Genomic DNA, 22,637 nt, shown 5'->3' with positions numbered 1-22,637 from the left:
ATGCTTGGCTTGGTCTTATGGAATGAAAACAAAAGCTCGAGTGAAATATGAGCATCATTTTAGTCTTTAAAAGGAGAAACATTGTTTTGTTTTGATTTTTTAGTTTAAAACAGTTCCCAGGTGTCTTAATAACATGTCCGAGATGCTTCCATCTAATACCCCAGGGATATGTAATTATAATACCCGTCACACACCCTGTTTCTTCTCATACTGATTATTTCGAGGGCAGTTCTGACTCTTGCAAGTGTATCCTGAAGTAGACATCGCAGGGCCCAAGGCTTTTGTTACCATGACAAATAGGGTTGGAGCTTGGGTGTTGCAATTAGGAAAGCGGCTTCGTCTTCCAGAAGCGGAGCACATAGGGACAAAAAATGTGAGTGCCTGTAAAGGGACAAAAGTAGTTCAACTTGTGGAGGCCAAAGTTCACACATTACATTGTTTCATGTATGTACTTAGGAATGTTGATGTTTTTAAGTTAATACAGTATTTCAATGATATTTATTATTTTTGTTGATGGATAAAAACACACATTCTGGTTATGAAATCGATACACAGTATTTGGGAAAATGTCGACCTGGGTGGGCTTCTGAGGTTCTCAGATTTCAAATTGGGCCCTGACGCTCTTTGAATTTGGCATTTAAATCATTTGGGATGCAGACCTTTAAATCATTAGCAATAAGGAGGGTTAAATTAAAAGATGTGGACTTTTAACAATAATATTTTGAAAACGGTGCAGCAGTGGAAGACTGGTTCGTGTGTCTGCCTCACATTTCTGAGGAACGGGATTCAAATCCTGGGCCCCACATGTGTGGAATTTGCATGTTCTCCCTGTGGCTCCGTGTTTTTTTTACAGGCAATTCTAAATTGCCCCTAGGTGTGAATAGTTGTTTGTTTCTATGTGCCCTGCGATTGTCTGGCAAGCAGTTCAGGGTGTACCCTGCCTCTTGCCCGATGACAGCTGGGATAGGCTCCAGCACTCGCGTGACCCTTGTGAGGATAGATGGCTCAAAAATTGGATGGATGCTTTATTGTTATTGTGTTTTACCTTAAAAGTCCACTGACAGCCATATACAGGAACTCCTCGGTATACGACTGAGATCCGTTCCTACAGTAGCGACTTAACTCGAATTGTGACTTAAGTCAGATTCCACCATTAAAGTCAGAATTTACATGAGGATACTTCGTATAAAAAGCAAATACATTGAAATAAACAAGATGCTGTACTTAGCATTAATGCTGAGAGGTGGATGGAGAAGAAGAAGGGAGGGGGTTGGCTGTGCTTAGCTATTGCGAAGGAACCTGGTCCTCAATCCTCTCCATCTCAACAAGTATCAAAGAACCTTATTTTGTGATCATTGTATACAACATGGGAACGGAACCCTTCACATGCACTAAAATACGGGCTTTGTCTTTAACAGTTGTCACCACGGTTGACCGACTGAAGCCTTGGTGGTGTTGGTGTCTCTCCTTTCTCCAGTCTTTTTATCATCTTGAGCTTCGTTTCCATGGTAATGGATTTTCTTTTGGCTGCAGAAGCATTGCCAAAAGACAGAGCTTTCTTCTTTGGGGCGATAATGTCTAAAAAGGAGGGCAAAAAAATGCGAAGATACTCCCGGCGCACAAACACAGACAAGCATTAGCCAGACAAAATGTCGGACAGGGGACGGGCATTGTAAAGTCGAATTGACTTAGGTCGAGACCATCTTAACCTGAGGACTCCCTTTACACGTTTTAAAATAGATGTTGTTATGAGAACTGCACATAATAACATTCACTTCACTGTCCATACGAAGAAAAAAAAAAAGAGCGAAGAGCGTGTCCTTAATGCACAAAGTTGCTGAAGTCTCACTCAACATCCCAGTGGCGACCATATTGCCCGCAACGTCATTTGCAGATGTCACACGCAAGAAGGCGCTGTGCCACATGCTATGGGAGACGAAGAAGAGAGATTTTCAGATTTTTCTTTTTTATATTTTTATTTTATTTTTCTTCTGACACGGAAGCTCTTTTCGAAGAAGAGAACATCTCACACTCGAGTGAAGTGACTGGGGCAATATTACCCTATCGTTTCGAGGCATTTTGAGATGATATGCGGATCACTTCTAAGTAACAACAGACTCCCCGACAAACGGATGAGGAACCCGATGAAATATTCAAAATGACAGGTCTATATTTGATTTCCAAACTCTTTTACAAGTCTTGTGAATGTAGCGTTCTCAGGAGGACCCATGCAGGGCGAAGTAACTACTTCAAGGGTGCCCAGACACTGGTGGCCGGGGGTAGCCGCCAGGGAACGATAACAATGCCGGCCTGCGACACATTTAGCACCCCTGACTTACTGTACGTACTTTTATGAAGTTATTATGACGGGGATCTTTTGATCTTTCTGAGAGAAGGATTACGTCGTGGGACGCAGACTATACATTAGCTCATGTTACACGCTACTAAACTGTCTTTGCACTTCTACTTTGTTATTGTTTTGTGTTGTATTGTATTGTGTGTGTGATTAAATTGTCTTAAATGTAATACAAGTGCTTCGTTATATTTTGGCGGTTTGACTAAGGGGAATTTGTTCTAAATTCACACGTAACATATAGTATAAATTGTGAGACAAATTAGTCCCCCCAACTATTATTTTTTAAAATAGCTCTATACACACCTACCTGGCATTTAGAACCCACAGAGCTCTTATCCTTTGCATCTGTGCAACCAATTTTTCACAACGAACTGGGTGATTTGGAAAAGTGTGAAGAGTGAATCCATCCTCCTGAGGGTTCGAGCAAAATCCAGCAATACAACGAGCCAGCATTTTGGCTAATAAGCAGGAAAAAAAAAGGTAATTTCTTGCCTGTAAAACAGGTATAAACACTTAACCCCACCACTGTAGGCATCTGCAAAAAAAACGTCACTTCCTGGTTCTTCTCCAACACAAATGCCTCGAGAGAATTTTCATGCCGTGAGATGAAAAAATCCATAAACGACAACATCCTAACGTGCAGTGAAAAAATGGATGGGTCCATTCCGGCTGACTTTTTTAAAATTAAAAACATACTAAAAATTATGTTTTAGGCGTCAGTGGACCTTTAACCAGAATTTTCCAGTTAAATTCTTCTGTTTATTGGCCAGTACAAAACAGAGCAGTAGAACGCAAGAGGATGATCATTTGCTCACAATGGTTGGGTTACTCCTGAATAATTAGTGCTCGTCACTTCTCAAATGATACAATCGAGGAAGTGTAGCTTATCTGTGCATCCAATAAAACTCAACAAATCTCAAAACCTTTTTTTTGTTTTACATGATAGTGTTTTGGACAGTCTATTGCAGCCATCATTTGAAAGTGGAGGATCTTTGACCATCCTAGCTGTCAAGTCAAGAGCAGAAAAATTGTGGGGGCAATTATTAGGGTTTGCAATTAAGCTGAATATGGATCAAAACATTTGCAAAATTCAAAACAGTTTGCTCACGGACTCATTTTCAGAAATGTGCAGTATATATGTTTTTGTGTTCACAATAGATGACCTGCAGGAACTTTGGAAATCATCTGCTTGCTTGTATATCACAAAGTATTTCCCTTTTAAAGCAACAGCGTGTAGTTATGGTATTGTGCAATTCTAAATGCTTTCTTCATGTTACTCTGACTTCTAAAATGGATAATAGCTTCTTTCTCATCTCCTCTGTAACCCTGGATCACCTATTTTGTGATGTTTGTAATACTGTTTTAATTTTGTTGGACAATTCAGGACACTTCTCATGTTGTGTTAACGTCACCATCAAGGCTAATATTAGTTGTTAAAGTCTTATGTAATGATTGCGCCAACATTGCCGACTGTGTATGTTTTTTTTTAGAAATGACATAATATGAATTAAGCAGCATGTCCATTCTTTGAATTAGCCTCTTTATTTATTTATTTATCGCCATCCAGTGTAAAACATCCATCCATCCATTTCCATTGCGCTTATCCTCACAAGAGTCATGGGGATGCTGGAGTCGAGTACCAGCTGTCTCTGGGTGAGAGCCAGGGACACCCCAAACTGATGGAAGCCAATCTTTTGCACACACTGTCACAGCAATGACTAATTTATAGTCTTCACTTCACCTACCACTACGTTTTTGGGATGAAGGAGGAAATGGGACTACCTAGAGAAAACTCACCCAAGTACCGGGAGAAGAAGCGTTAGAGTTTGGCTTGGAGGAGATGTGCCAACAAGTTGTCCACCGTGCCACCCAGTGTAAAACTTAGTTCTAAATGTTGTCAGTGTTTTGTGTTATATATTCATAAAAAAGAAACAACATTTTTGTTGTAGTCAACCAAAAACAAAAACTGTCAAAATGTGGAAATACAAACTTTGTCTTCACTTGGGTAATTTGGGTGCTATTTACTTTTACCACCTTTAGGGGGAGCCCTGGAGCAAGGCCTTTTCTGTTGCTTGAACTACATCAAGTTCAAGCCAAAGAAAATGAGCCTCAAATGTAGTTTGAAACATTTTATGTTAAAATCTGTGGAGCATCGGATCAGTGCCAGGGCACAGTTCATGATATTAACGACAAAAAAGATGACATTCTCCTCAAGGCATCCGCCATCCATTGACCTCTCTGTCAGCTGGTCCAAGTCTTGCTATCTAAGGGGATGGGAAAAGGCCACAGATGGATAGATTCCCTTCCAAGTTGTCCTCATGTTGGAGCTCATCAAAAAATGTGATACAGGAGAAGACACAGGATCTGAGTTCTGCGCTTTCCATTAGCAGCTTCCCATCAGTTCAACATTAGTCCAGATGCGTGGCGATGAGCACGACCTGACCCCTGTCATTAATGGTGCTCTAGGGAGCGGTGAAGGTAGCGGAGGCATGGTCATTGTGACTGATTAAGAGGCAGGCATGTGTACATGCCGTTTTAGGGGCAGGTGCTCAAGGCAACAACAACAACAAAAAAGTGTGTGGGGGGGAACCAAAATTATTCATACAGTTAAGAAAAAAGAGTAGAACATATCTAACACTTATTTATTACTAACGCAATCAACACGTGATTCACACTCAGTTTCGCACTTCAGGTGGTGCAGGCTCAATTCTGCGTCAGTGCCACATTTGTAATCAATCCGATCAGTCCAGGATGTGTGTGGACTTTGCTTTCAGCTGCTGTAGACTCAACTTTTCCTATAAACCTTGAACAGGAAAAGGAGTAGTGAACGTGGATGGACTCCAGTCTAATCACAAAGCTGAAAGGTGATGTTCCATTTGATATGTGTCTGTGGTGTGTCATTGCTGGCTCGTAAGAACATACCAAGATGTCTTATCTACATCTCAGCTTCCCATTTATACCCCCAACCCTTTATGTGTAAAGACCCAGACCAAAGAAGTGGAAATAATGCAAATTACTCTTCCATGGAGATTGCCTCTCTTTTTCTCTCTTATTAACAATATCATTGCAATAATAAATTAAATATATTATATTTTTTTGTAATGGATAAGAGAGTATCAGAAATTTCTGAACTCCTATTCCCATGTCAGTCTCTTACTGGGCAAACTCAGGTGTTGTCATAGAGCAGAAGATTGTATCAATATTGTATTTTTTTTTCTTCATACAGGATGCCAGTTGAACCCAAGCTTTTATGTGTAATAGATATACACACGTTATTAGGGTTATATATATATATATATATATATATATATATATATATATATATATAATATCCCCACTAAAAAGTGTGATACCTTTGGACTGACTCGTTTTGGATTTAGTGGCACGGTTCAGGACGCACTCTGCAGAGTACACGAAGTCCGCGTGTGCAGTCACCTGTACTTGCCCACACACACACATAAATGAGGTTAAAAGCGGGAGAGGGGGTTCAAAGCCTATTTGTCGTCACGCTCGATGCCGACTGAAAGTCGTCGTTGGCCAACGTGCTGTGCCCCTCTCGTGCCGCAGATAAGATAAGAACCACATGCCGTTCAAACCTCCTGGCAAGGGAGTCCCAGGCGGGGCTGCTGACGCACGCATGCTGCATCCAACCTGCCCCCCTGCCCCTTGCCCTCCCCTCACACATCCTCTCCCTTCCTGCCTCAATCTCTTGTCATGAAAAGTTAAAAGTAGTACCCTGGCAGCTTGCCCTTGACTGTGTGCCAGGCGGTGTAAGCCCCAATAGAAATGCTCCTTTCCCCTTTTCACTCATTTTTTACAAGTGTGGAGCAGAGGAGAAACAAGTTGCCCACTAAAGATCAGCTATACTTATGACATCAACACTTGACATCATCTAACCGGAGCACTAAAGGCACAAGCTCACTTAAACATGCTACGCACACTTTCTAAGCCCGTGTCCACGCCAACATTACATTTTACCTAGGTAAGGATTTTCAAGTCCTGTGGGTGATCAAAATATATCCAATGTGTTTTTTGATATCATTTTGTTAGGTTGCAGATTTCCTCAAAAGGTATGTAAGAGGTTTCCATTCAGCTTTGTAAATGGCGGAACGATGCACCCACATGTTGAATGTACATCATTGTCCGTTTACCAAAAAGCATTCGGCTGACTAACAGACTGAGACACAAACTAAACATCAGACTCAACCCCTCAAAGTTTTTACAGTACTTTGAAACAACCCATTCAGGAATGCAAACTGTTATGGTTCAACTGTCATCCTGTACTTACCTTTTTTGGGGGTACATGTGCCCCCATGAGCATGGATTCTTTTTTTTTTTCTACTTGCTTAATTGTTTTTCCCTGTTTTGCCACATCATTGGTTAGCTGGTTTCACGCAGTACAATAGCAGACTGGACTGAACCGGGCATTAACAATGTCGTTTGCTTATATGGCTAAGCAGGAAGTCTTGTGTTACCGAGATTATTAGATCATTTGCTTTGTAAGTCATTTCATGTTTAGTGACGCTTCTACAAACATATGGTTTCTGAATGCAAACGAATCTCGCATGAGTAAAACGGCGTCTTTTTAGTACACAATCACAGGTTGTCCTACAAACAGTTTTGTGAGTGATTACCAATGAAAAGGAAATTGATGTCGCCCCACTCTGTTAAAAGTGGTGTAGATTTCATCAACACTCATTGACAAGTTTATTGTTTCACATTTTGCACTTCTACACCACATTCACAGCAGCTGTTGCGATCACTTCATTTTCTGAGTTGAATATCACCTTCACCCTTTGCCAGCTTGATTTGGGATTGAGATTTCATCCTCTCTTCTCGGGAATCTAGCAGCCTTGCCACTTTAATAAAAACACGGAAAGTCAAATATGTTACTCCCGAGTAGAGAACATTCCCGTGCAGTCCCAATCATTGTTCTACACAACGGCTGTGGCTAGAGAAATAAAGCCTTGGCTCATATTTTTTTTAGAAATTCTCTCTAAAGAGCCTCATATAATGTAGCGTCAAATAGACCCTGGGGCTTTTTCTTCTTGTGTGAAAGTGTAAAAGGTCAGATGTCACCAAGCAGTTCGCCTTTTTCCAGTCATGATGTAGAAATGGAGTTGGGGGGGGGGCAGATAGCAGAAGGATGATAGATTGATTAATAAATTATATTGCAGTTAAGTGGCTTGATCTTTGCGTGTTTCAAGCTTGCAAAGTACTTTTTGAAATCCTTTCTTCGTGGAAGTAATTTATCTTTCAGATAAAGTCCGCTCTGATCTAATTGAATAAAAGGCCTTAAGACTCGAATTGTATGAGACAAGAATCTACTGTTTTGCTAAACATGAATAATACAGTATATCCTAGATAGAGGCCCTGTAGCTCAGTGGTTTAGAGCACTGGTTTGGTAAACCAGGGGTTGTGGGTTCGTATCCCACTGGGGCCTCCATTCCCTGAGAAGGGTTGCATCAGGAAGGGCATCCGGCGTAAAAATTGTGCCAAACATATATATGCGTTCATCTGAGATGACACGCTGTGGCGACCCCGAAAGGGACAAGCCGAAAGAAACTTGCTTGCTATCCTGATAATGCTGAGTGACTTGTGAGAATTTCTATGCTTAATTTTGAAACGATCAGTGCGGCGATCCAAACGGACTGTGACAGGTTTGGCCTTCAGTTTCCCAGTGTCAGGGTGTGGTGTGTTGTAGTCCAGATAAGTATTACGTAACAATACCTCACTGCATGAACTCGGGCTTTAGCTTTTAGACAGGAAGCGCAAGTCTGAGTCAGGCACCGCATCGCTGCCAATTGGGCTTGACTCACCCGCCAACATGCAGCGCAACAAGCTGCTGAGCGTGAGTACGTGACTCTAAAGGGGCTGCTATTCAGTCAATACACAGTATATACACAGCAGTAAACTCATGCATTGTTTTGGGTATAAAGCATAATAGTAATATTTTAAAAAGACAGTAAACTATCAGCATCAACACATTCATAGTGCATAGTATAATGGCAAATAGTTTTTGTGGAGACAGAAACATGCTTTTACGATAATGTGACCAGGGTGGCAGTATTTGTTGTTTAAAAAAAAAACAAAAAAAACTTCCTTTCTCTCCTGAACAATCTAAAAGCTGTTGATTGTAACAATCAGGTTTAATTTAGAAAAGAAAAGTGCCACTTAAACAAGTCCCCTCACTTCATGACTTTGACTGCCGTGTCTAATTTTGGCACGTTTAAAAACAACAGTGATGCACCACAAGGCCGTTGCTCTGTTTCTGCTGCTCAAGATGATGAGTATACATATACTATACTGCTACTATGAGTTACACCAGAAACTGAAGCCTTCATCCCCAAACCCCCACCTTCCACCAATTACGTAAAAGTGAACATCTTAGAGAGGATTTTTATTTTGGGCAACCAAAACCACACCTGTGCGATGACCATGCTGTCTTATCTCAGCAAAAGAGCAGTGTTCTATAATACAGATTTAAACAGAGAAATAATCTTAGCTCTTGAGTTCAGGTTTTACTGAATGAGAGCAAAAAAAGTGTTGCATTAATATTGTTGTTCAGCATGTAAAAATTCTTAAATGTATAATAAAATGAAGGGCTTTCAGAAGACAGTTTTAGATGAGAAGAGGACAAGACGGTGTGCATGTTTGTTTCCTTACAGAGTGACATTGGTAGTTCACAACTAATAGCATTGTACAGCTCTTGAGATCATTGCAAATAAGGTCATAAGGTCATTGCTGTACAAACATCAAATTTGTTGTCTGTCGTTGTACATTTCTTATATCTTGGATGATTCCGCTATAGTCATGGCACTTGATAACATACAGTCGCTTCAATCAGTAATAGAGCAAATGTTATTAGAAGATGTATGAAAAATAATGTCAACAGTACATGAAAGTGCTGACATTAGGTATATTTTATTAACTTGCATATTTGTTTGATATAATTTTTATTGTGTGTTGTGTTATTTATATAGCGAACACATCTACTGTATATACAAATAGAATATGTACTGTGTGTGGTAAGCAGGGAAAGGACAGGAAACAAATAAAAAGTGCAATATTGGTCATCAATAATCTCAGTAGTCATCTTAGTTATAGGTTTCATGATTTCAAATGTTCTATTATATGTATTCAAGGCACAATTTTACTTTTTGTTCATGATGAAAGAATGAAAGCGGCGTCATGCTGAAGTAAACACACGAGCAGACCAGCTCCATAGCTGAGACTCCTCCAAAAGAAACATCCCGTTCTCATCCTGTTAACATTTGCTGAAAACGACAGAGCTGTCTTTTTCCTCCATGACATGCCCTGTACTATTTCTTGTTTGAATACACTTTTGCTGACATACAGTAATTGTTCATATCATCATCACCGTCATCAACCTTATTCATTCAGACCATACTGGAATTTTGACTCATGTACTTTATTTCTGTATTTTAAAAGACTTCCTATATTTATCACTGGGTATACGATCCAAGATCGTTTACGTACGGGACAAGTAATTTGGCATGCCTACTTTGCCTTTTGTTGTTGTATTTATTGTTTTTATTGTGGACATCACTGGTACATGGACGAATAAATCTATCTATCTATCTATCTATCTATCTATCTATCTATCTATCTATCTATCTATCTATCTATCTATCTATCTATCTATCTATCTATCTATCTATCTATCTATCTATCTATCTATCTATCTATCTATCTATCTATCTATCTATCTATCTATCTATATCTATCTATCTATCTATCTATCTATCTATCTATCTATCTATCTATCTATCTATCTATCTATCTATCTATCTATCTATCTATCTATCTATCTATCTATCTATCTATCAGCATCCATTGCTTGCGCCTGCTTCTTCAGCAATGCCGTGCTCCCGTTTCTGTCTACAGCTGCTATCGTCTTCCCTCCCCCCGTCCCCCACCTCCTCTAAGTTGCATTGATTTATTAAGCCATATTCTGCCGATTTGCGTCAGAGCTGGCCACGAGTTTCACGAGGCCTTGCGCTTCTGAAGCACTGTGTCTCGTGTCTGGACAGTGTCAGACAGCAGAGCAGCATCCGGCATCCTCTGAAGCTCCTTACCTCCACCTTCCATTTCTTTATTTGCCTGTAAGTGCAAGCGTTGTGTGACCTTGATAAGTACATGCATTTATTTCTCTGGGTTTGAATTAATATTTAGCTTATACTAGAAGATTGTCACTGATGGTGTAGTGTACATTTGCCCGACTTGGGGGCAGGCAGTGTGGGGTCAGTTCTTAGGCAGAGATGGTGTGAATGGTTGTCCGTGGAGCAGCCCAGGTTGTAGTCCACCTTTTGCCCTATGAGGTAACTGTGATGGGCTCCAGATCCCCACCACCCTAAGTAGGATGAGCGGTACGAAGAAAACATAGGTGTGTATTAAAAGACAGCAAAACAGCTTCTAACTGGCTAAACTGGGAAATTCTGAATTTGTTCTGACCTGACATTGACATTAGGGAAATAAAACGAACTAGCTGAAATCAAGTGAAACTAAATGTCATTGCACTATTATTCCATGTCCCATTATTTTTTCACTTTTATTTCATTAAACCCATTTATGGTTCACAATTCACAATTTTAAACACCATTGATTTTACCACGTTAAGATTTCCTTTGCCGGCCTCATCTTTTCCCTAATATTGTTTGTGTGTGTTAAGGGAGAAAATTCTGTACATTCTGTTTTTTTTTTCATATAGTAGCCAGGATCAATTTAATTGGGCATCTTTTAGCACACTCACTATTTGAGGAGTGGCATGTTATTTTATTTTATTTTATTTTTTTAACTAGACGAAATACACTCACATCAATGTTGACAGAGTGGAGTAGTGGAGAATGTTGTTTTTAATAATCCAATTCAGGGTAACAATCTCCAAGGCATCATGGTGGAATATCGGGTACGAGGAACGTGCATGAAGCGAGGGGCGTGCGCAGGGAATACAGTAATAATACTCTTGCGGTGGAATCCTGGATCTGGCAGGCTTATATGCAGGCAACGATGAGTTCTGATTGAGGACAGTAAGACAGGTGTAGGGCCAAAGTGATGCTGACTGGAGGTAGGGGGTGGGGGCAAGTTACCACCCAAGTTCCAAAGGAGGAACTGCAGGATACAGATTCCTGACACAATACAACTCACGATTAATTGCAGGATGGCGTCTAATATCTGTGGAAGTATGATATAAAGATCCTGCTTCATTAATCCACTATTGTCCAGAATTTTTTTATTGTTGAATTATATTTTTGATGTGAACCAGTAAACCATCATATTGGTTTCTTAAGTGCATCGAGGCAGCGGCAACCACACGCCAGTGGTGCGTTCAAAAACACTCCTCCAAAATAATCTTGACAAAAGGCTTTTTCCCTGACAGCAAAGACTGTAAACAGCAGCACTTAGCGACCTCTCAAGAACCTAATTGGCTATTAAAGCACAACCGAGTACTCCTGTATTCTGCTGCCTCTGTTGGGGGCGCCCATCCCTGGAGACACAGTTCGACTGGAAACATCGAAGAGTTTGGCCCGCCCATACGAGTACTTAAGGTGTTGCTGTACTCACCTCACTGTAACAGCACGTCATGGGTTTTCACCAAAGGTGATACCACTTGTTTCATCCTCCTATATCTTGTTGTCCTGTGACCGTCCCCAATATGTTGATTCCAAATGTCTATGGGTTATTTATTCATGAACAAACTGCAGCAAGTGAACTACAACAATGTTGTGCTTCTGTGCTTCTCAGGCTTGACAGATGAGAAAGTGAAGGCCTACCTCTCTCTGCACCCGCAGATGCTGGATGATTTTGTGGTGGAGAGCGTGAGCGCTGAGACGTTGGACAGATGGCTGAAGAGGAAGACCAGCAGCAGGCCTGCAGGTACACCCACTTAGGCAAACACACTTATTCAAATGGCACTTTTTGGCACTTGGTTCTAACTTCCGTCATGTTTTTCTTTGGTCACCTTTATACTTTTGAGCCCACATAATCCCAAGTAAGTCAACTAGAGGTTGCCCTGAATATCCACGTTCACATCAATCCTATGCTTTTACAATGAAGCCCCGTTTATCATTGTGAATACTTTCCACTCTCACCACCCCCGAAATCCGCTATATACAGCAACCATAATAAAACTTTGAGGGATGTTTTTACCCTCCCTCCTTCAAATACAAATTTCATAGTATTGCTTTTCACTTATTCTCACTTTCTTGGTGATAATAAACAGCTGACTAGATTGTAATGTAAATTTGAGGGAATGGAAAGAAGACACTTTCAAAGTTTTTTCCCCGAAACATGCAAGTGTGCTTGTATCAATGCTTATTTGCATTCAATTAAAGATAGTTTGAATGTGATTTTCAAATCATCGTATTCTGTTTTTATTTGTTTAATGCAAGGTCCCAACTTCATTGGCATTGGGTTTGTATATTATTACATTAAGCAAGTCGATTTGTGAGGGAATTGAGATGAGGTCGTTTTTTGAGTATTTGTTCACTTTGTGACATTTTGCCCTGTGCAGTGCCATGAGTCTTTTCAATGTGTCAAACTGGTGCATTTGCTCAACAAATGTGGGGAGACACTGCTATAGACAGTGCTGTATTAAAAAAAAATCTAAATATTTGGTGCCCCACCAGTTTTTGTCTTTTTTTTGGTCACATGAAAATGCCACTGGACCAAAATATTTTTCCCGAAGACCTGAGGGCACTTTACTTTTGGCATTGTCCTTTACTGTACACATCCCTGACCTTTACATACTCTCCTCTCATCGTCAAAGTGTATGATAAACAGACTAAAGAGAGCAAACACCCCCTCGGGTGTTTACAGGTCATTGGATGTGTTCGAACGGTCCATGTTGAGTGTGTACCGTACGCTCCACTCAGTGAGCTGTTTCCCAGACCAACGGCATCCATCAAGGGCCCACAACGCTGGCGCTCAGCCCAGTCGAGCTGCTGACGTCAGAGGCATCCTCGAGAGACATGCAGCTCGGCTGAAGGGGGCCCAGGGGAGGGGTGGGGGCGGGCCTTTGAGTTGTCAACGGTGGTGGCGAGGCTGCTGGCTCTGGGTGTGCTGTAGCAAAATAGGAAACTGGCGCAAGATAGATTTTGTTGCAATTCTCTTCATGCAAATATAAGTGTGTCCGTCTCACAAGCCCGAGTGGTAGTCAAACTCTCAGGCGCCCAGTAGGAATAACTCACTTGAGTCATTCAGCTTGGGTCAGTGCAGAGGAATCAGAGCAGAACTTTATCACAGAGCAGTGAGGGAGAAGCTGTGAGATCATTTTATAGAGGAGTTGAGCCTGTTTAGTCCAAAAACGGAGAGACAATTAAGTCCAAGCACCTCTTACACTTTCTGCCACTCAGGTTTCCGCCAAGCAGTACAAATCTGTGCAGTTCATTACAGTATGCATATTATTGTCTTTCCGTGTAAATTTCATCATACACTTTGTTACACTTTCATGGGGAGATTGAAGATCCAAAGCCATGGTTTTTTTTTCTCTTTCTTACGTTTGCTGTTAAAAGTTAAGAGGAATGAGAATAGAATAGCCACAGGAAGTAATGGTAACTCATGATTCCTTGATAAAGCAGACCCCAGTGGTGTCCATGTACTTTTGTTCAACTTTAGCAAGTTATTAAGGTCAATCGGATCCACACAATACATACATAATCTCATCTATTTTATTATGGACCCTCACTGAGTCATATATTTAACAAGGAACACTGAAGGAAGACGAAGCCTGCTAAATTAGCTTTTGCTATATTAGCTAGCTGCTGACTGCCCAGCTGTAATAGTAACAGCAGTGGCATGTCAATGGGAGGCAAGGAAACTGAGTCATTGCAGAGTTTCTTTTTATGTATTTTTGGGTTTTTTTTATCGCTCCACGTGCCTCTTCATTGAGTTCATCCGATATTTGGCCCTGGGACAAACATTTTCCTGACAATTAATTTTTCATCAGGGGAACCCGGCATTTCTCATTTATAGTATTATATTGTGAACAAAAAAGTAATGTAACAAGTTCCTATCCATTTTTCAGACCGCTTATCCTCACTAGGGTTGCAGGTGTGCGAGAGTCTACCCAAGCTATCTTTGGATGAAAGCAAGGTTACACCTGAAACTAGTCACCAGCCAATTGCAGGGCACATATCAACAAGCAACCATTTGAAATTTAGTCTTCTTTTAACCCACCATGCATGTTTTTGGGACATGCGAGGTAATCGGATTATTCGAACAGGCAGGGGAGGAACATGTGAACTCCACAAAGGCGAGGCCGAATTTGAACCCAAGTACTCAGAACTGTGATGCAGATGTTTTAACCAGCCATCCACTGTTCCACGATGTAATGAACGTGTTGACTTCAAATAAATGAATTTGCTACATAGTGTTATTGCAACGAGCAAGCCAACTTGTCATATCTGCAAAAAGGTTGCAGCCAGGACGTGTACCGCGCCGAGCAGAGGTCAACTGTGGCTGCAGTCTGCCGCGCTTTGTCGTTTTGTGGTTGTAGGGAAGGAAGCAACACGAGGGACACTTCTCGCCCCACCACATGCAGAGCGACGCTCCAACAGGTTTCGCGCATTCAAAGTGACAATGATGAGTCGTGACCACAACTTTTTTCATTCAGGTGATGAACCTACACCCCTCATAAACACTTAGAGCCAGCACAGCTGATGTTACGTGGACCTTCCATATCTCTCCCAGCCATTGCATTGTAGCAGCACGGCTCTTGAAAACGTCACCTGTCGGGCCAGATATAATTGCCAGTTATGGCTGATGGGCTGCTAGCTGCCAATCTCTGACCTATACCTAACTTAGTTGGTTTATTTCAAATGTTAGTTCTTTTCATATTATTGCATGTGTAATAGCTATAGGAATTGTGTCATATCGAAACACAAGGTGTTTATGAAATCAAAACAGTAAGGAAAAAACTGTTGTGCTTATGTTCGTACCCTCGGAGTCGTCATGAAGAAAACGCCTGAAAACGAGAGAAGCCCTGGAGAAGATTTAATATTAAATAGTGTAGTGTGTATAATGTAGTGGCTTAACCGTATCTATAAATACATGCCAGTAAAGGTTATCAGAACACAGGGATGAGTCAGGATTAGGCTTTCAGGAGACAGACATCAGTGTCAGTAAGAACTGATGCGGTGTCAGGGTTGGGATCTACGGCAAACCGTATTTGATAACTTTTTCTTGGATTGAATATCCAGTGGGCGACAGGGTGGGGAAGTTGGAAAGCATTGGCCTCACAGTTCTGAGGCCCCGAGTTCAATCCCGGCCCTATCTGTGTGGAGTTTGCATGTTCTCTCCCGTGCCTGCGTGGGTTTTCTCTGTGCACTCCAGTTTCCTTCCACATCACAAAAACACGCAACATTAAGCTGTGGCGGCTCCTAACGGGACAAGCAGAAAGAAACATATTAATTGGACACTCTAAATTGCCCCTAGGAGTGATTGTGAGTGTGGCTGTTTGTCTCTATGTGTGCCCTGCTATTGGCTGGCAACCAATTCAGGGTGTACCCCGCCTCCTCCTGCCCGTTGACAGCTGGGATAGTGGGATTGTGAGGATAAGCGGGTAAGAACATGGATGGATGGATGGATGGATGGATGGATAAATATATCCAGTGTAATGAAATGTAAACAAATAACCATTCGTACTCCCATTCATACCTACGGACACTTTTGAAGTCTTCAATTAACCTAGCATGCATGTTTTTGGCATGTGGGAGGATGGAGAAAACCCGCAAAAGCACGGGAGAACATGCAGACGCCACACAAGTGATGCAGGATTTGAACCCGGGTTAATTGAGACCTGTCTCAATTAAATAATAATAATGTGCATCCAGCGGCACGGTGAAGCTGCTGTAGGGCGTTGGCCTCACAGTTCTGAGGACCAGGGTTCAAATTCCAGCGCCACCTGTGTGGAGTGTGCATGTTCTTCCCATGCCTGCGTGAGTTTTCTCCGGGCACCCAGGTTTCCTCCCACATCCCAAAAACATGCATTCATTGGAGACTAAATTTTCCCTGGCTGTGATTGTGAGTGCGAATGGTTGGTTGTTTCTACGCGCCCTGCAATTGGCTGGCAACCAGTTCAGGGTGTACCTCACTCCCTGCTCGAAGACAGTTGAAATAGGCTCCGTCACTCCGTTGTGTGGATAAGTAAATAATAAAAAAAAGTAAATAATAATGTATGAATGGAGGAATAGATGATAATACAAAGAAGAACAATCAGGCAGTTGAGAGTTTTCTACTGGTGTCCTTAATGCACCTGAGGCAGGAGAAGAATCTTCAGCAAGCACTTATTTGCATGCTAAGTGGTCAGGTTTCCTTTTGCCTATTCAAGAGCTGCAGACTGTTTTTTTTCTTTTTCTTTATTTCCTGCGATGTTGTTAGGATATGGCTGACAACGTTTCTTCTTGGCATGGCTCCTTCTATCAGGAGTTGATGTCCGTGGAGATAATAACATCTGGTGTATCTTTTGTCATCTTTGCTTCTAAGTTATTTGCCTGATGTTGGGAAGTACAATAACAGCAAGGAAATTTAGTTTGTTTGTCTTGGTGGGTTTCATGTGACTGAAATCTAAAATGACCATTTCCTCATTTTTACTCACCCCTCACTATTTCATTTAAGACATTTACCTGGGACAGGCTCCAGTCCACCTTGTAACCCTAGTGAGAATACAAACAATATTGATCTGACAAGAACTGAATGAACCTAGGGAACTAACTAAAAGCAAACTGAGCAGACAATGAGTAGCTCCTGCACAAGACAGGGATGTGATTGGTTGAGACAAGGTCGAAGGATGATGAGAACAGGTGAAGACAGACCAAATGACAAGACAAGACGTGAACACGAAACAGAAAAACTGGACAAAACCCGAGACCTACTGAATCTATTCAAAAAGTCAAACAAAGCACAGATTTTCAATTGACACTTTTTTTCTTTTGTGGTAATTAGAGCAGCCTTTTCCTTTTGGAAATCCATTTCCATATTAATCATATTCCAGTGACACCTTTTTTAATTTTTTTTTTGTATTGTTTCAAAGCGAGGCAAGCCCTGTCATCATGTGATCAGCACTGAGTTAACCGCTTCCTGGAAGCAGTCCCTGCAGCGTGTCCCGTTCTTTCTTATCATGTGCTGGACAAGATTGGATTACAGCAGACTTAGCCACAAGTATGTGTGTGTTTGTTTGTTTGTGTGTGTGTGTGTGTGTGTGTGTGTGCGTGTGTGTGCGTGTGTGTGCGTGCGTGTGTGTGTGTGTGTGTGTGTGTGTGTGTGTGTGTGTGTTGTGTGTGTGTGTGTGTGTGTGTGTGTTGAGCGAGAGAGTCCAAAGTTAATGCCTAAAACAAAAAATAACAAATTTTGAGATTCTGTTTTGTTACAATACTAATGTAAGGTCACCTATTTTTTTCCACTTGTTTGTGTTTTATTATTTTTCTATTTTATTTATTTAAACATTTTGGGTACGTTTCCGAATTGATCCAGAATATTGCCAGAGACACTGGCACTTGTCGTGCTGTCTGAAACCACATGTACGTAGATGCAACAGTTTTTTTCTTTAAGTGGGTTTTGTGTAAAAAGCAACTGCTCCGGATCAAATAACGTTTTGGGATTGTGTTTGTAAAATAGCATACAAATAGAGGCTGTTATGTTCACATGCATGTCTGGTACTGAAAAGGTGTACGGTGGGATGTTTTGGCTTCTGCAGAGAAAGTTCTACCTGCACCATCATTAATACAATTGCAGATTTTCCAGTAATTGTGTTACATTTATGAGGAACAGACAAAGTAGCTTCGACTTTCATTGTGTCACCAGTGTCTGCTTTGGGCTTCTCATAGTTTTGTCAGACTTAGACTAAACTTCTTCTTTTTCTTTCGGCTTGTCCCGTTAGACGTCGCCACAGTGTATCATATTTTTCCAACTAAGCCTATCTCGTGCATCCTCCTCTCTGACACCCACTGTCCTCATGTCCTCCCTCACAACATCCATCAACCTTTTCTTTGGTCTTCCTCTCGTCCCTTTGCCTGGCAATTCCATCCTCAGCACCCTTCTACCAATATACTCACTCTCTCGCCTCTGAACATGTCCAAACCATTGAAGTCTGCTCTCTCTGACCTTGTCTCCAAAACATCAAACTTTGGCTGTCCCTCTAATGAGCTCATTTCTAATCCTATCCAACCTGCTCACTCCAAGCAAGAGCCTCAGCATCTTCATTTCTGCTACCTCTAGTTCTGCTTCCTGTTGTCTCTTCAGTGCCTCCGCCTCTACTCCGTACATCATGCTTGCCTCACTACTGTTTTATACACTTTGCCCTTCATCCTGGATACTCTTCTGTCACATAAGAACACCAGACACCTTCCGCCAACTGTTCCACCCCGCTTGGACCCATTTCTTCACTTCCTAAACATGGGATCAAAACCAGTGAAATCCCCAACAACTTTCAGTAAACCCGTGCACCATTGCCAAGTTGTGTTGTGAGCACGTATCTAGCAGTTTCAGGTCTGTAAATACCAAAACACCAACTGTTACCTCAGCCCAGCGGACTCCAAAGGATCAGATTTTGGTATGAGCACAGGCCACCCCAGGGGTGTCTGCACGATTGCTGTCGCTCCTGGTCTTTACTGTTTACTCAAATGTTCACCACTGTAGTATCGCTACAATTTCATCATAATAATAAGTACTGTACATTATGTATGTGGATGCTTAGCTTTGAACTGAAAACAATACTTTTTTTTTTTAGGTTGTATTATACAGTATTTGTTCAAACCACTTGGCGATGACAGGAAATGCCAATTATTTGTGAAAATTTGCTATTCGTAGTAGGGCTTGTATCCATCCCTCACAGATAACGAGGGTCCACTTTATCCAGCCATTCATTTTCTGTACCGTTTGTCCTCACTAGGGTCACGGACATGCTGGAGTCTATCCCAGCTAACTTTTAGTTTTATTTAACTGCGGCAATTCAGATCAGGAGGGTTATCAATCCCAACACTGCTTTAAAAAACTGCTTGGAAAATGTGTATTCTGTTTCAACGGAGCCTAAAGGGCGAGCCTGTTAAGCAGCTGATTCCCAATTTTAGTTCAGCGTGCGGATGGCAGTGACACAAAGACAAAGATGTGTTTGTGAGGCCTGCCCCAATTCCACATGCCTCCCACTGGTGGGATAAGAGCTCTGTCTCACCTGCAGGGCTTGCCACCAGGGAGGGGGAGGGTATGCGGGTGCACATGCCAACACAACACTCTTTTGGTTCAGCTTCCAATAATGGAAAAAAGGATTGTCTGAAATGCAGCTAAGAAACGACTAGAAAGCCCCAGTGAGATGTGGTTGTTGTAGTTGAAATTAAGCCTCTTGTCTAAAGTGATGCACAATTAGCAAAGGATTAAGTCAGGCATGAGCGATTTTGGCTTTCATAAAATTGAAAAGCATGATTCATCATTTTAAAAGTTAATATCATCCATTGTTTGACTGATTTCAAAGCAGTCCAAGTAAATAAAACAAATAAATATGGGAGCTGTGATGAACTAGTCTTGACTTAGTATTTTTAAGAGATAAATTAAAAAATATATACTTTTTGGGCCCTTCAAATTTTTTTTAACATTTAACAGATGAAATTCAGGCATAAATATAGCCATTTATTTTGACTCCCATTTCTGCGTATGGTAGCATATGTTGTGAAACATATGCTTGTTACTTTCTACATTAGATCCCTGTAAATTTAAAACCAATCCATTCCAAGAGAATCTTTCATGTTCAAGCACTTTGACTTGCCAACAGATTTTTACTTGAACGAATAAATCCATCCTAGTACTACAAAAACCAGGGTTTTCTGACTCCTGCTGCCATGCCTATAGAGGACAATGCAAAGGCTCTGTGGGTTAAATGAACAATTTCATGGCCTACAAATAGCCATCTTTCTTTTGACCATCAACCTCAGAACTTCCATCACTGAGTGGTCACCAAGACTGGGACACCCACCGAATGCACATGTCCTTTATCGGGTAAGCACTGGCATGAAGGAGAGGTGGGTGGCCTTCCTGGTGGAGCTTGCAAGCCAGTTTGCTCAATCACTTGTGGGAGGCAAGAAGGTGACTAGAGGACAACCTTCTTGGGCAACAACCTCCCACACCTGGCCAAGGGAAAAGAGCAAAGTGCCAGGTGAACTTTCCGTGCAAGAACAATCATGCCACTGTGCTCTGTATTGATTGCTCCAAGTACACATGTGGCAAGTGGAGAAAGGAGATAGCGTGGCAGTGCCAAGTATGTTCAGACAATGTGGAGGGTTGAAAAGCTCACTTTATCCACATGCTGCACAGATTTGTGTTTGTACATTTCAAAGCAGTCATTTATAAGTAAGGAGGTTTTGTTTGAATCTTGTGCATCAGCAATACATCTCAATAAGAAATGAAGAACAAACTGCCGACCTCTTACTAAGAAGGGAGGGAAAAATATCAGTAATAGTAGCTTGTTTAATAGGAAGTATTGTACACTAGTTCTAAACCTCTACCTCTCCCTTATTATATGGCAACACATCATACTGGTTACACTGCTACACTTTTTCTTTGGATATGGATCTCATTACAGAAACACACCCAGATCTCTTTAATAACAGTAGTTTAAGTGAACAGTAGTTGCATTACATTTAGTCGCATGGACACAACAAACTAAAAATATCAACACCGTATATGTTTGAAAATTCAGTCCTACGCTCTTACCATGCCCCATGATTGTGGTACTCAGTGTGCTCCATTTTCGATACTTTTACTAATAAACATGGCTAGTAGTGGCAGGGGGGATGACTGGTTCAAGTGTCTTCCTCACAGTTCTGAGGACTGGGGTTTATATCTCTGCTCCGCCCATGCAGATTTTGCATGTTCTCCTCGTGTCTGCGCGGGTTTGCTCCGGGCAGTCCGGTTTCAGCCCAAAAACGAATTAATGTGGAGACTATAAATTGCCTTTAGATGTGATTACAAGTGAGAATGTTTTTTTTTTTGTTTGTTTGTTTCTATGTGCCCTGTGATTGGCTGCTGATCAGTTCAAGGTGTACTGTGCCTACCGCTCGGAGATAGCCTTGATAGCCCTCCCTCGACCCTTGTGCATTGATGCATGGTGTGACATCAAACAGTAACATCTCAGGGGAGAGCGATTCGCTACACCTTTGATCGCAGCAACTCCAACTCTGGGTGGCATTCTGTTGCATTTTTCCAGTCAGAGGTCTGCAATTTCCAACTTCCCAGATTCCTGGAATTCAGCAGAAAACCTCTACTGTAGAGCTCGTGCACTTGACGTCACCATTTTCACGGCACCATATTGCCGGTCAAACAGAGTTGCTCAACATTGTCGGTGACATTGAACCGGAGGAGAATATTTACAATGCCTGAGACCTGTTGTGCTGTTGGATGTCACATCAGATGAGACAGATATTCAAAGAGATCATTCTCTACAATACCAGCTGAAAAGACCAGAAAAGATCGATGGATTTCGGCAATGAAACATGATGGCTGGTGCCCAACCAAATATACATGCCTGTGTAGCGATCATTTCATTTCATTTCAGGTAGGAATTATTCTTCTCAATCTCAAATTACTAAGAAGTATTTATAATACTAAATTTACTCATTTGAGAACAATGCATATAAAAAAAAAAAAAGTCTGTCGCAGAGAATTTTACGGAGGTTAACGTGTGGCCGTAATACACTTCCGTGTACGGAGGAGACGACTCCCTGTCCTAATTTTTTTTCCCCAGTCATAGTTAATGAATGCGAGTTTGTGTCAAACCAAGGGTCAATTATTCAAATGTTATTTGTATTGAAAAAATCTGAGTTGGTCCATCACTATGTGGGATTTATTCCTGTTTGAGCACCGAAGTATTTGCATGCGTCCAGACTTTTAGATGCTTTCGAACTTTTCCGGGTAAATCTCGATGACCTACTCACCAGATCCCTGCGTACTGTATATCCAGTTGTCCAAGACAAGCGGAAGCGAATTAACAGTCCAATTCTTAGTGGCAAAAACATCGACTTTGTCATTAAATATGGGTCCTCTATGTCAAGTGTCTTTAATTTTTCCACGTACCTTCGTTTATCACCTAAATGTTTTACGGTATATGACTAAACTCTGGATCTCATGGTACAAGACATATTTTTGTTTCGTCTCAACGGAATTAACTTGCAACAATGCTTTGTTTGACCGGCAATATAGCGAGTCACTTGATTTTATGACGTAGGCTCATGAGCTCTATAGCCAGCATGTCCTCTACAAACGAGGTCAATGCAAG

The 22,637-nt window shown here is 41.4% G+C and overlaps 1 protein-coding gene across 1 annotated transcript in view; it reads left to right on the top strand.

Moving 5' to 3' along the window:
• The window catches only part of pde10a (phosphodiesterase 10A), a 58,679-nt gene that overhangs the window by 8,265 nt on the left and 27,777 nt on the right, over positions 1 to 22,637 (top strand). The window contains 1 exon segment of the mRNA XM_061837140.1: positions 12,122 to 12,253. Within this exon segment, the coding sequence (XP_061693124.1) occupies positions 12,122 to 12,253 (132 nt within the window).

The sequence above is a fragment of the Syngnathoides biaculeatus genome, chromosome 12, assembly GCF_019802595.1.
Source record: "Syngnathoides biaculeatus isolate LvHL_M chromosome 12, ASM1980259v1, whole genome shotgun sequence".
Taxonomy (NCBI): Eukaryota; Metazoa; Chordata; class Actinopteri; order Syngnathiformes; family Syngnathidae; genus Syngnathoides; species Syngnathoides biaculeatus.
The sequence above is the reverse complement of the archived record's forward strand: the minus strand, read 5'-3'. Positions and strand labels throughout refer to the sequence as shown.